Here is a 15,259-nt window from a genome sequence, read left to right as displayed (position 1 = left end):
TAAACTGTGATGTAAGACACGACAAGCCTATAGTCACTGAAAAGGTTTAAGCATCCTAAACAGCTTCTTTTATATACATTTGGCAGGAAAATGTGGTAAGCAAATCTTGATAGTATAGAATGACACCTAAGACTTATGCATAATGAGTCATACTTCAACTGAGTTCAACCGTTTTTTTAATTCTTACTTTGTGGGTTCGAACAAAAAGCATGTGCAAATATGATACCCACTCTGCTCTAAGGCTTAAACATTATGCTTCTCAGAGGTTTTGGGACCACTGTTACTGTTTTTTTTAAAGGGAGGTTTAAAACTTGAAAAGAAAAAAAAGATAGTGATACAGAAAAAAAACTTTATTGAAATTGATTTCTCATGAATCCATAATAAGAATGTTAAATATTTGTTAATTCCCCATCAATCAAGGTAAAGATATATCCATATTTTAAATGTGGAAAGAAACAGTTCTCTCAAATAATACTATTATCTAACTACGCAGACCTCCAGGCTTATTCGGATCTTCATTATGCCTCCTCTTGCCTTTCCAAAATAAGTTAACATTTTCTGCACTACTTAAGGCAAAACATTGCATTTTAAATATATGCTGAATGTTCTGACAATGAATTGGAATATCTGATTTATATTAACCAAAAAAAGGAAGACATTGCTCCTAATACACTTTTTAATAAACTTGGTCCTTATAAGTCAACTAGATATCCTTTGGACAAAGGTCAAATAATACCTGAAAGTTAATTTCCACTTGTTTTATAGCCTGTGCTACTAGTAACTTGCAACACTGATGGTTTTCTAAATATGCTAATGCATTTTGCTAGAAAAATTACGATCAAGCCACTACAGAGAGATGTTAAAAGACTTGTAGAGCTTTTCTTCAATTCTCGCCTGTCTTGGCTCTTGGCTTTATGGGTGCCAGTCCAGATGTGACTGGTGCACTACTGACAATGTCAGCCATGGATCACAAAAACATAAGGTCACTGGCAAATGACGTGCAGTAAACATTAAAACTCATTCTGCATCTTAGACAGTTAGATTTATCATGTAAAACAAATATTAAAAAGGAGATGCTACTAAGTTTCTGTTCTTTTTTTTGTTTTGAAAAAGGGCTGGTGTAGGACATCATAGAGTCGCCGGGCCTGAGATAAAGACAAAAAAACAGCAAAACATAAGAATTCTAAGTACAAATATATAGCATTAATTGCTGATATTTTTTTAAAACTGTCTCATTTAAACTTCTTGAAACAAAACAGATAAGAAACTAAGAACATAAATTACAGATCAATGAAAGGGTATTTAGTGTTATATTTTGTGGCTAAATTTAATCCTCACTAGCTGATTTATGATATGGAAAAAATAGTTGTTTTTAAAATCCCCTTAAAAATGCATTTAAACATTGCACATGCAATGAAGGAAAATTGTCATTTCAGTTGTACTTTGGTATTGTAAAACAAAAGTGAAAACTGTAATCTTGGACATCTGAAGATTTCTCTGTAATTACAGACACACTGTCTGATCACTTGAAGTTAGCAGAAACAAACTATGGAAGATGGGAAACACCTGATTGGAGTTCAAAGAAACTACTCATGGAACACTTAAATACTTATGTTGACTTATGTTATGTTAAGCCTCGCTTAACATTAGAGATCAGGTGTTGATGATTCACTCTACAACATAGTGGTAGTGGTGGTGCCTAAAGAATGTTCATTACCCCAAACTTATGGATAGTAAATCACCTAACAGGTGTAGGGTAGCATGGTGGCACAGTGGTTAGCAATGCAGCCACACAGATCCAGGGCCCTGGGTTCAATTCCTGGGGTACAATCTGCATAATTATGTTCTCCCTGTGTTCGTGTGGGCTTGCTGTTCTCCTCCCACAGTCCAAAGACATACTGGTAGGTTAACTGACTTCTGGTAAGTGTGTTTTGGTTTGTGTCTGCCCTGCAATGGACTGGCATCCGGTCCATGTCGAACCAGGTGTTGTGGCCCTTGCTTGCCGGAATAGGTTCTGGTGTCTCCTGTGCGCCTGTGCACTGTTTTGGACTAGTGAAGCTGTTGTATTTATTGGCAATTAACTTAATGTTGCCTTCTCTCCATGACCCTGTATTTAATAAAGCAGTTAGAAAACAGAAGACTAGATGCAATTAAATGCAGCAGACTGAAAAGAGGCATGAAAAAAATGAACATGAAAAAGCCACGAGAACTAATGACAGTGTTTTACAGATTTCTATGATAATGACAAAAATAAAGTTTGCATACAGTAGATCAGATCAAGGTTGGCAAGGCTGTCTACAGATGGTTACATGATGAAAGAAGTGAACACTATTTTGTCTCACCTTCTGGGGTCCAAGTCCTGGACAGACAGTTAAATCCTCTTTGGAAGCTTTCATTATACCATCTAGAGACTAAAAAAAATATTTGTTAATATTAAATTTAAGAATGCATGGAAATGTACAGTATGTACAGTCCCTTGCAAACTTATTGACTCCCTTTCAATTGCCCCATTGTGTTAAATTACAAATAATACATACATTATTATAAAGTAAATATTGTTGTTCAAAACATGAATGCTCACACTGGCTATTTTTCACATGAAAAAAAAATCAATGTCTGGCCTGAATCAGCAGATCTCAGATTAAGACATGGACTATAGTGATACAATACACTCTTAAGATAGCCCAGGACTAAAAATTCAGTACCTTAAGAGTGATAATGAGAACTTTAAAGACCAATCTAAATTTCACAGGAAGCCAAAGCAATTTGCAGAGAACAGGGGTTATACAGCAAAGCAGTAGCAGGGATCATAAAGATCACTGAATTATGGGCATACTTAAGTCTCTTTAGGACATTAGTAGATCCATTAGTAACATTCAAAAGTCTGGTGTTGCTGTAGGCTTTTTATTCTTTTATTTTACCAGGCACGTCATTAGAGAACAATTCTCATTTGCAATGATGATCTAGAAGCCCATTTATACAGCATTTAATGGAGCACTTTAAGTAAAGCACCCAAAAAAATCCCACTGGGACAGACCTACAACCCCCTAGAATAATAAGCTCCAGACATTACGTCACATAGTAACCACAGTTAAGACAATAGTTCTGCTCATTTGGAAAGCCTCTACCTATAATGAAGCTACTGTTTAATGATCAGTTATTTTTCAAGCAGCTTTAGCTTGAAAATGTAGTTTAGCTAGTATATTTAGTATGAATTTGCTTATTGTATAGCTGGCTACCTTCTCTGGGTGCTTTACTGTGGTTGACATAAATGACACAAAATGAAATCATGAGAACACAGAAGTCAGCCTCACAGAAAATGTTGACAGCAGAGTCAGCGCGTCCGTCCTGTTTACAGACTTCACTGTTGTCAAACAATCGGTCACCTGCAATAAGAAACAAAAGCACAATCACAATTCAGGCCTGGGAAATGAAAGAAAAAAACTCTCCAACAACTAAGGTAAAGGAAGTAAACAGTTTGTTAATGAAGGATTTTAACCTTTTGTACAGTCATTCCTGGAAGAATGATATATTTGTAATTCCCATACTCTCCAGATCTTTGATGTGCACACCTTTAGGAAACAACCTCTTACGCATTACTTCCTATGTGGCTAGATCTCCTATTATGGTTGAAATAAACACTCAACACCACAATGAATTTCAATGTTAATACAAGGAATCAAAACGGAATTATGCATTTCTGTTCTATATCAGTGTCTATCTTTAATTGTAGTGAAGTGACAATCTTACAAAAGAGAAGATGCCTGCAAACAGAAGCAAAGGCCACAGTCAAGGCTACTTCCTCTCAGTAGCCCACACGGGCACTCATCTACATTGTGAACAGTTTTTGGATAAAATTAGTATTCTTTTGTTTTCTGAGAGATTTGGAATAACTCTAATTGAAATTAAAAGGGTAGCTGCAGTAGTATTTATTCACAGATCACAAAATTTGTTTGAAGAGGTGACAGCTAATGGTTCACCTGGTGATAAGATTAAAGGAATGGAAATTAACATTTAAATGATTATTTTACTCATCCTGAAAAGAATCTGTTTTTAATTCAAATCTATTTTCTACAGAATACACATGTACATAGGTACCTCCAATCTAGAAACCGAAAAATTGTTTTATATATACCCTTGACCGACCAAACCTGTAGAGAAAAATAATCCAAATCTGAATCTGTAATAAAATATTAGAATGAAAATCGCTTCAAGTTTAATTTTCCCCTTTGTTCTTAATACCTTAGACAAGAAGTCTTGTTCGACGTGTTCCTTTAGAAGGTCAGCTGGCTTCTTCTCGTAGGATTTGTAAGTTTCTAGATACCGGCCAGCCTCTTCAGGGCTTATAGAGAAACAAAAAGACTACGGTTAGTGTACTGTACAATCATGTACATGGAAGTGATCACTAGCCACAACATTATACAGTTCAACAAACAATAAATCCAAGCAGGTGTGAGAACTGTCATTGTTTAAGAGAAAAGCCAGGTCAATTTCTGTTTGAAACTCAACAGCTACTGAAGCATTTAAAACTAATACTTAAACAGCGGTGAGGTGGCCCTGTGGCTAAGGATCCTGCATGTGTGTCATGGAGAGCAAGTTGATATTTGCAAAAAGACAAATTCCTAATACAAGAAATTGTATAAGGCCAATAAAGGGATCTTATATCTTATCTTTAATCCTCAATATTAAGGCATCTTTATTAATAGAACAAAATATTTTAACCCCAATCACCCCCCATGGTCTCAGCAAAATCCCCCTCCAAGTTTCCATCTCAAACACCACTGCATTAGTGCACTAATGCTTGACCATTCAGAATTTCCATTAAGACCTTAGCGTTATTCTGAATTATAGCAGTTATCTGAACTCTGCAACAGACGTTATTTTTATTTTGGCCATCAACATGCATTTTAACAAGCCAGTCTGAAAACTCTCCCCACCCACGGCGATCTTTCACCTCCAGGCTAAAATGAGTGTGCAGTCAGCCAGAATACAAATCCGTGCCAGATCTTTTAGGGCATGGTGGGGGTCTTTCTGTGGGAGATAGAAAGATAGCAGAAAGAGTGGTTTGAGCAATAAAAATGAAAAGTGATGGAAACAACAACCTGAAGAGCCGACTTTGCACGTCTGAATAACCTATTACAACTTCACCTCTAGAGATTAACTTGGTATCATTAAGTGAGAACTATATTAAAGTACTTTCAGGTAGTTTTAATACTGTATAAAGACAATATTACATGTTACGTATAGCTGTTAGCAGCATAGTATAGCATGAAGGAAGGGATGACTGATAACTTACAATAATTTTCAGAATTCTATAGTAAATCGAATATAACCAGAGATAGCCGTGTATATTTCAGAGACAGTGGTCCTTGCACAGCAATCTTTAGTAGTGCAGATTTGCCATATCGCTCTTTTATCCTGATCACTATTCTGATTATTTCAAATACATTTGCATAATAGCAGAATATTTGTCTATAATGCTCATACGTTATTGTCAGAAACAGCATCTCCAATTAAACTCTCACCAGTGCCATGTTGGAAGAAGCAGGTGGTAGTTAATCTATGCAAAGTCCAACAAGATATTGGTGCATAGTCAAAGTCTATAACTGGACAGTAAGTTAAAATACAACTTACAAAAACTGAATTTTTAATTATATTATGTGGTTAAAATTCTGTGAACTTCTATTTTTCTGTAATTTCATAAAGAAAGAATAAAGCCAAAAAGTTAGTTACGAAGGTTTACTACTATGAAGCCAAATTACATTTTTTTTTGTAAACAGGAAAGGTGCATGCATACTGTAGTGTCATTGCACAGAATGATTTCTACATACTGTAGTGTTATGCCTTGGAAAATATTCAGCTCATCTCTAGGACTTTAGGTCAGGCTAGCTTCCTGCATGATACACAAATCACTTACCACATCAACCTGAACCAGCAGCACTCGCAAGGTGTATGACTGGCCCAGCTGCTTCAGCCGGTCATGGATGTAGTTTGGATTCAAATTGTGGTATCTCAGGCTGAGGGCAGATATAATTTGAGAATGAAAAGCACAATCACATACAAGGATTTAAATGACAGTGGCAGGTGACGTGTGTTTAGCCTGAAAAGTACGAGTGGGAGTAGACCCCTTCCACACCCACCACAAGGCCACAGGGCCACCACTTCTAAGAGTTAAAGCTACCAAAAACAAAAGAAAGCCCTGTACAAAACAATCGAACCTACATTTTAGATATGGCCCACAGTCACCAACTGTATGACCTGAGCTTACATTATTTAAATGCACAATGAGATAGATTACAGCCTCACCAGAAAGTGAAAACATTAATCAAAGCACCATGGTGTTTAGAAGATAAACAGCATGTTGAGTAAACAAATTCAACACATTTATTTTAATAATGATGAAAAAGACACTAAACAAGCTGCAAAGAACATATTCTTAATACATTCGTTTATTTTTATACATGGTGCAATTTTAAAGTAGAGTGATTTCCAAATTCATATTTTATTATATTTGCAGCACAGCAACATTCTATCAAACAATTAGGTTTAAAACTTTGTGATGATGGTGGTTTTATATAAGTATGTTTTATATAAGTATGTATAAGATTCTATGCAGTGTTCTGTACATTTCGTGATAAATGGAATAAATTCTGGAGATTGACTTGGCCATTCTAAGATTCTAAGATTTTCCACATTTTTTATTAGTTGCATTGGCCATGTTTTGGATCATGTCATGCAGCACAGAAGAGTTCCAGTCAAATACTCTAAGTAATGGAAGCACTACATACTGTAAGCAGACAAAATATTGATCTGAACTTTAGAATACATTTCTGTTGCTGCCATCATTAGTCACATCATCAACAAAGACTAAAGAGACAGCTCTGAGCCTACTTATAAAGCAACCTGTATGTTTTGTTGCCATATCTTGACATTGGGATTCATAGTCAAAAGTACAGAAGTTCAATCAAAGGATGCACTGGTAAGAATGCATTAAAACTACTGTCAACAATTTTGATTTCTACATTTCAAAAAAAAGATATTGCTACTGTGTAACCAGATGCATTCAAGGGTTTAAAGGAATGTAATATACCAGGGGTGTCAAACATCTGGTCCCTGGGCTGGGTCTGGCCTGCCAAGCTCATTTTGTTCGGCCCATGTGGCACATGCAGTCAGAGCTTCGACTGGGATTCTATACCTGCCTTGTCTGAGCCAGAACAGCCCCCACTTTAAGGAGGTGCCCTTAGTGAAGTTACTGTAATAATTACACATACACAGAGCTCCCCACAACTCTCTAACCAGTAGCTGTGTCCCTGTTTGATGTCATTATTGATCTGAGTTTCGAGGGGTATGTCTTTGCATGAAAACAAAAACAGTGTGACTGTGTTTTTATACAACTTTAAAAGACTGATTTTGAACATGGCAATAAAGAGCCTTGTCAATGTTACTGAAGAAAATAAAAATGAAGAATGCGGTTTTGCTCAAGAGAATTGGAGAAATGTATGTGTCAAAGTGAACGGAAAGGTGATGTTTCATGTACACAACAGGTACAGTATGTCGCCAAAGAGTGGTAGTTGTAGATGTAAATGGATTCCCCTTTTTATATTGCCAAGATCTATCAAAGAGAATTTTTCCATATCCAGTGTTTTCTTGGTCATTTAATATTCCTTTAACTTTACTTTTGGTCAATTCTGTCCTCTCTTCCTCCTCTATTAATTATGAAACACAATCAGCACTTTTTCACTTATCATCACTGGTACTGAGGGTTATTCTTAATCCCTCAAGAAGCGCTAACAGATAAGGTTGAGCACTTAATCTCAGTATGTTTAATCTAAATTTCCTTCCTGCATTTAACCAATTCATACATATTGTTGCACATTTATTTTCACCTGTTGCTCAATGAAATGTTTCGGTACTGTACTTTTCAAAAGAACTGTGATTTAGTTAGTACACAGTAATCATAACTCTTGCAGGGACAAGGTCTATTATTTCACTTATAATTAAGTGATATTAAGTATTTCAACAATCTTTGTATGCCTGGACCATGTTGCATGTTGCCTATCATTCTGTTACTGGTTGAAGACCTACCTGGGCTGAATGTCCTTTTCTCAATTGTAATCTCTTATAAAATCCATGATCAGAGAACAGTCCTAATACTATGCAATAGTTGTATGAATTATTTTAATAAATGATGGTACTTACAACCTGGAATCAAATCTTACCTATTGTAGCAAATGAGCTGCGCACTTCTGTCATACAGTGACATAACTTGATGTAAAAAATATAGCTTTCTATGTATAAAAATACAGAATAACAGTATTGTGCTTTCTTAAACAATACAGGAAGTCAAGTAATACCTACTTTGGAACTCTTTATTTATCTGTTACTTTGTTGCATTCATATATTTGAAAATAAAAACATGTTGTCATCCTACTTTAACACATAGAAGCCTGTGATTTAAATATTGCCATAATTATTTTTTAAAACCCTTCAGCACCGTTAATTGATGCACATACAGCTTTCCTGAAGTCTGGTAGTCTAATCATTCAGTGAGACGCTGTTGACTAGTTACTGACTAGTTTTGTTTTTATAATGTGTTTTATAACTAGAAAGAAAAAAATGGAACAAAACAATTAAAATCAATTCCCACCTGAGGAATAGAGCACAAGATGTCTGACCCAAGACATAATCAGGGACAACATCGCCAAACTCCCATGGAACGTTCCTCACAAACTTCAGCACAGGATTACCTCTCTGTAGCAGGTCAGAATGAAATTAGAAATGAGAACATAGTTTTAGTTTATTTAGTTTACAAGTTTTTTTCAGTCAAATTTCTACTATAGAGACCTGTATTTATATCTCAAAAGAGAAATAAAAACATACGGTTTTTCACATAGGATTGTATAAATCTAGAACAAACTACCATTTTATACTGGCACAGCTGAGGCCCTGCAAGAAATGGTTGGAGGAGATCCTCAGAATCATTAGGTATGAAAATCCAAATGAGCTGGATGGGGTGAATGTCCTTTTCTCACTTATAATATTGTTTATATTCTTATTTAAAGTCATTAAGAAATCATACTTTACACAAATCCCTATAAAGAAATCATGAGTTAAATGTCATTATTTTGGGTTTGAGACCACTGAACAAATTCTAGTCTTAACTGAAAACAACGTTTAAAAGTGCAAATGCTCACGCATTTTTCAAACATTGTGCAACATTGTGCTTTCAGACTGGACCAATACTTGAATTCAAGAATTATAATTTCACATTAAATGGATAACACTAAAAATGTGGTATTTAAAGTACATTGTAAACAACAGAAAACATCAAAATGGTTTCTGAACTTTCTCTGGAATTTGCATGTTCTCCCCATGTCTAGTGTTTTCTCTTTGTCCTCCAGTTACACCCCAGCTTCCAAACCGTGCAGGCTCTTGAAATGTCTCTGCAAGAACACTACTCTCTCTTCAGACCCTTTCCAGCCTTTAATGTCAAGTGATTTCATACAGTACAAAACAGACACAAACTTGAGATATTAGTGCAGGGAAAAGCAAGGAAAGTAGCATCAGCATTCAACACATAAAGGTGGTAGTGGAGTTTAATTCCATGCTGAAAAAGAAAAGGTTTTCATCTGTGAAGCCTATTCAGGTGTGTACAGCAGAGCAGCTATACAACAGAAGCCTGTCTGGTGTTGTGGGGAAGACAGTGGTAAAAAGAAGATGTGGTGTGCTTCAGGGCAGAGAACCACGATGAATAGCCAAATTTACATACAGTATAAACATGTCCACCCCAATACTGTCACATGATGTACTACAGTATATAGTATATATCAAGGTTACAAGACATACATAACTTTCCCTTATATGATAATTAAAGTACAAATGCATTGACTTTCATTTAATTTAGATAACACTAATACATTTAAAAAAAATAATCACAAACACGTAGCAATCAGTTAAAAAAAAGCTATATGAATTTCTCCTCTGCACGTAGCCTGCAGTTTCTCTCTCTGCCTCTGGGATAAACACATCCCACTGTAATGAATCGGGCAATAAAACTGTTAGAGAGCCTGTAAAGCCATCTCCTGCCTGTCATTTCCCAAACTATCAACACAACTGGGAGCGATCATTACAATATAAAAAAAAAGAAAAAGTTGAGATGGTGATGTTATGTGAGGGGTACAGAGACAAGTGGCAGGGTGAGGCTCACTCACTAGCTAGTCTGTTGTGCTGTAGGGCCTGTCAAGACCTTACTGTAATTAGAAATGTGAGGGGCAGATCCAGGAGATGAAAAAAAAAGACTAGTTTATGTTACATGTTGGGGGAATGTATGAATCCAGTCCAATGGGTTCTGATATCTTTTTAGCTCAAGTGTCTTTGAATCCTTGTAACGTGACACGAGGCGAATGTGATCATGGCTGGGAGAAGCACCAGCCTGAACTTAAAAGATGGAAACTACTTTAGGGAAGAGCTGCAGAGTGAGGAGTTATCAGTAAACCTACCACCATCAATGGATTCAAGTGCTGTAAAAACACCCCCCCAAACACCAGCCAGGCAAAAAAACATTAGCTTATGGCCTGGAGCAACAGTGGTAGAGGGACTAATGGGAAGAACATAATCCTGTCAAACGACAAGCTAAGCCACCCAAGCAGTATCTATCACCAGAGGGGAAATGAACTAGCATGACGATAGCTGACCATAACTAAGGGCTGTCTTAAACCCCTGATATTAAACAGGTAAAGGCAAAAACACAAAGTTGTTAATTGCAATGAAAAGGTAATTCCTTAAACTCACAACAGCAAACTTATGTTTGGTACTTTAACTCAGATAGTTGGCTTTTTTTTTTATTTGTAAGTAAAAAGTAAAACACTAAAGCCTTGGAGAGCTCTTCGATCTGAACTATTCTTATGTTCTCTGAAACAGTCCAATTTACATGGCTTCACAGTCCAAACATTGTTTTACTTTGGTTTGGCAATAACTTCGGCTTGTCTGAAAAGTACCAGAACCCTTACCTGTCTGGGGCTAACCACAATGCTGTTCCCAGTACCCGGCAGTTTCACGACACTGGTGGAGCTAGATTCTTCTCTTTGGGGCTCATTCTGTTCAGACAGAGCTCCCTTTTTCAGCTGCTCCTCTGCAGGCAGGCTCTTGGTCTGACACTGCCCATGTTCCAATACCTCAGTCTCGACTGTACAATTTTCAGGCTTCCCATCCTGCTTGGCCACCGACACCCCAGCAACTCCACCTCCACCCACCGGAGCAGGGTCCTCCCTCTGGGGTTGGGGTGCAGTTGGTAAGGGAGGTGCAGCATTCCGCTGGACGATAAATTGTGCGTAGGATAGCGTCTGGCCAGATGCGAGACCCACTGGAGGATTCAAAGCTTCAGTTGCATTTGCCCCCTCTCCACCTTTTCCTGAGGGTTTAAATAAGGGTTTCACCTGTAAAGCAAAACTCAAGTTATTTAACAGCCTTTGTAAACCAAAGATCATAGTTTCATTGTATTAACTGGCTGCAAAATGTACAACTAAATTAATTGGAACAAGTAAAGGCTTATTCATGTGGGTAGCTGCGTCAGCATGCGTAGGCTACAAAGGAACAATAGGTTTATTCCATGCTGAAAAAAAGAAAGAAAACACAACGTTTCGGCCCTGGAGCCTTCTTCAGGTGTGAGCACACTTATTACCCATCACTTGTTCCTTTAAGGCTTATTCATGCTGAAACAGAAGAAAAGAAACAATGGCTTCTCCACACTCAAAACGTTGTGCATCTTTTCTTCTCTTTTCAGCATTGAATAAACCTTAACTTGTTCCTCTGCAGCATATGCATGCTGATGCAGCTACCTACTTGGACTACTAAAGGTCTACACAAAGGTCCATCAAATGTTTTGTTGTTCACAATTTCGCACCTCTAAGTGGATTACTAGAAACCTAGAATTTAGGTGCCATACAAAAGGTGAAAACAGGTGTGATGTGCTCTCCCAAAGCCAGTCTCTTTGAGATTACAAATTATAATGCTGAAAATTATTGTAATCTAGTACAACTGTTCTTGAGTATACTAAAATAAGGCGTTATAAGGCTACAGAAGACAATTGCAGATTTTAGATTAAATTTAAGTAGAGAAATACATTTGGGGTTTGTGGGCAAGACAAATGTTTGCACCAAGTACTGAACCCTAAGAGCTTGATTTTGAGATACAAAAGATATATTACTTTATGATAGATTACTTCACAAATTAAATAAAATACAGAACATTGTCCTCAAGTTTAATACTATGATTTAAGTAAAAAATATGGTTTGCTAAAGCACATAAAGGATGCAAACAAGGAGGCATTTTGGCCTTTTTTTGGCGTATTAGTTTAGTCCAACTGTTTCTATATATGCTCAGAAAAGGATAAATATTAGGACAAATGAAACTACAGGTACAGTACCAGTAAGATAACTGACTATATGTAGCATTTCTATTTTGGGGGGGAATAAGAAAAATGGAAGTCTACCTGGATAATGCTCATCGAAAAACGGCATTTTCCTATTTTACAACAGATCGTGCGTAACATCAGGTACATGTAAATATATGTGAATTTATTCCAGTTACAATTTGTTAAATACGCATTTAAAATATTTTTTTCATTGGGATTTTCCCTAAAATGACCCATAATATTTCCAGCTGGTGGTATTATTTTACAATAAATGTTTCAGTTAAAGTTTGCGCTAATTAAACGTTTTGGAGACTTTTAAATCTACATTCAAGACCTTTTCAGTACATATACAAGTTAAAAATCAATATCTAAACCTAATCTTTAGAAGCACCGCGTTAATCCGATATGTGCCGGACGACCTTGGCTCCTTTGTGACTTTAAGAACTCAATTTTAACATTTTAAAGACTTAAATAGAATGCACAATATGTAACACTAGTTATAACGTTTACGTAACTGTTTTATAAATTGTTCTCCCTATTCTATTAACAAATACTGTACCTTTATGCACCAAATATATGAAATAACGAGAAACCCTGTTAGAAAACATAATCCCCTAGCCTCTCACGTATCGAGTATCTGTACCTAAGAAATTACAATATGATTGAAAATAGCTACCGGTGTTTTTTCTTTAGAAAAAATAGAATCATCCAAATTGATATTGAATTTCTTCTTCTCCATTCCATAAAAATGAAACAAAGCAAATAAAAGAGTTTGGAGAGGCGTTTTATAAATAAAAGTTGTTGTTGTTGTTGTTATTAGTAAACGTGTTTTTGTAGGTCTAAAAAAACAGGATTCCCCAAGAGCGCCGCCATAACAGTGAGAACAAGCTGCCAAATCTCGCAAGTCTCGCGATACCATGTCAAGAGCCATGCAAAAGGAATAGAAATTGAACATGCTACTGTAGGTATTCCAGAGAAAGAAAACGAATCTGCCATATTGCTACGGTCTTTTCCTAAACCTAACAACATGAGATTAAGATATGATGAATATTTACTGTCTGATTTCTGAGAAATCTGTCTTGAACTGAAACATTTTCCACACAACGTTTTGAATTAATTTTATTATACAAAAATATAGCAATCAAAGGCAAATACATACAAATGTAAGAATATACATATACAAAGGGAACATCAAATGAAGAAAGCAGAGCAACAAACCAGTTATCAGTTAGAACCGTATCACACTCAACAAGATTAAATTAGGGGGTCACATTAAATAATCTTTTTATGTGCTAAGATGTTTCTGTACTCCAGTTCTCCGAGGGTATTTTTAGATATTTTTAAAGAATCTGAGTACAACTTAAACAAATGTGGAAATTCTTTGAATCCCACAGAACTTTTACACAGTCTACACTTACTGTATGTATATAAACGTTTGCCAACGTGAGAATGACATTTAATATTAAAAAAGCTTCTTTGTTTTTATTCAGAATTCCAAGAACAATATTCTTAAAAGTTCATTTTAATAAAAAATAAAAAATGCTAAGATTTATACAAATTCTACTATTACTTAACCAAATACAGATAGAGTGCCAGAAAGTTGTTGTATGATGACATGAGAGAAAAAAGTGTTCAGTTGTTTCCGGATGAGATTAACAAAAATTGTAAGTGTTACAGTGAAAGTTAAACCTTTTATGGAGAATTCCTTAGAAGGATATATGTTGTTAAGTATTTTAAAATGCATATCTTTAGTTTTTGGGAGAGTGGGAAAAGTAATATATTCTGTTCAAGCACTAATTACAGATTCATCATCTATATCATCAAAAATTACTTTCTCGTTGGTGGTAGGGAAGAATATCTCAGCCATAGTTGTCCAGATGTGCTTATTATCACCTTTCCTCTCCCAAATATTGTAAGTTCCTATTTTGACCTGTGGTAATAGTACATTTATATTATTATAAGATATAGAATTTCTTATTAGGGCCAAAAAGCAGTTGGAATTAAATTTATAATTTCTTTACTTTTTTACAGGCTACATACTGTATCTTTTGAGTGAGATCGATGAAAATTGTTTTAAAGACCCACCTGATATGGGAACGGCCAGTTCTGTGTTTTCAAGTTTCGGCTGGCAGCTGTGGACCCTGTGACCGCACATGGGGGACAATGTGGAAGTGCAGGCAGACTCCTCTGCCCTGCCCACCTTCAGTCATTTGTCACACATCACAGGCACCACAGGTCCATGTTGGAGGTTCAGCATTGGTTGAGGGGAAGCGAGACCCTAGCAGACAGCACATGCCAGTGCCCAGTAGGCCACATGTGTCACTGTGTCATTGAAAGAACCCTGGTCAACCACTCCTACCCTACCTTTGTCAGCACCTAGCCAACTCTTCAGGAATCCCAGCCACAGTTGAATAGTGACATCACCTTGAACCCGTTAGCAGTGAGCTCTGCCTGCTCTCTGGCAAGCACTTTTGCTAGTTGAGCCACTCAGGACACAGTTCAGCACAGGTTTAACAAGCCTTGTTGTCAAGAGTTACTTATATTGATCTTGCTGACATACAGTGTTGATCACTGCTGATTCTAATGAGCATGTCTGTCAGGCTGTCTGAGAAAAGATAAGTTGTCATATAACATTATAAGGACCTGTATAATTCTTGTTTAAAGAAAAAATTCCTCAACACAGTAAAGGAATTGCAAAGACTAGAAGACTTCCTTTTAAGATGTTTTAAGTGTCAAACCTGAAACACTCTTGTTTCTTCCTGTATGATTTTGAATATATATCCTTCAAAGCTGAATCTTTCAGACACCTGAACTAATGAAGAAAACAGGATTCACATGCAGTTCTGA

At 36.4% G+C, this 15,259-nt stretch overlaps 1 protein-coding gene across 1 annotated transcript; it reads right to left on the bottom strand.

Annotated features, from left to right (window-relative positions):
* Positions 1-335: 335 nt before the first annotated feature.
* On the bottom strand, positions 336-13,299 carry ercc1 (excision repair cross-complementation group 1). Its single transcript, XM_006639079.3, has 9 exons — positions 13,089-13,299; positions 11,010-11,435; positions 8,648-8,751; positions 5,918-6,017; positions 4,955-5,031; positions 4,243-4,342; positions 3,315-3,386; positions 2,343-2,411; positions 336-1,145 (listed from the first exon to the last, which is right to left on the bottom strand). The coding sequence occupies exons 1-9, from the start codon at positions 13,149-13,151 to the stop codon at positions 1,080-1,082; spliced, it is 1,077 nt and encodes a 358-aa protein (XP_006639142.1). The 5' UTR covers positions 13,152-13,299; the 3' UTR covers positions 336-1,079.
* Positions 13,300-15,259: the final 1,960 nt, after the last annotated feature.

Source organism: Lepisosteus oculatus, chromosome 15, assembly GCF_040954835.1.
Source record: "Lepisosteus oculatus isolate fLepOcu1 chromosome 15, fLepOcu1.hap2, whole genome shotgun sequence".
NCBI classification, from domain to species: Eukaryota; Metazoa; Chordata; class Actinopteri; order Semionotiformes; family Lepisosteidae; genus Lepisosteus; species Lepisosteus oculatus.
Note: the sequence above shows the minus strand (reverse complement) of the source record. Positions and strands in the feature narration are given on the sequence as shown.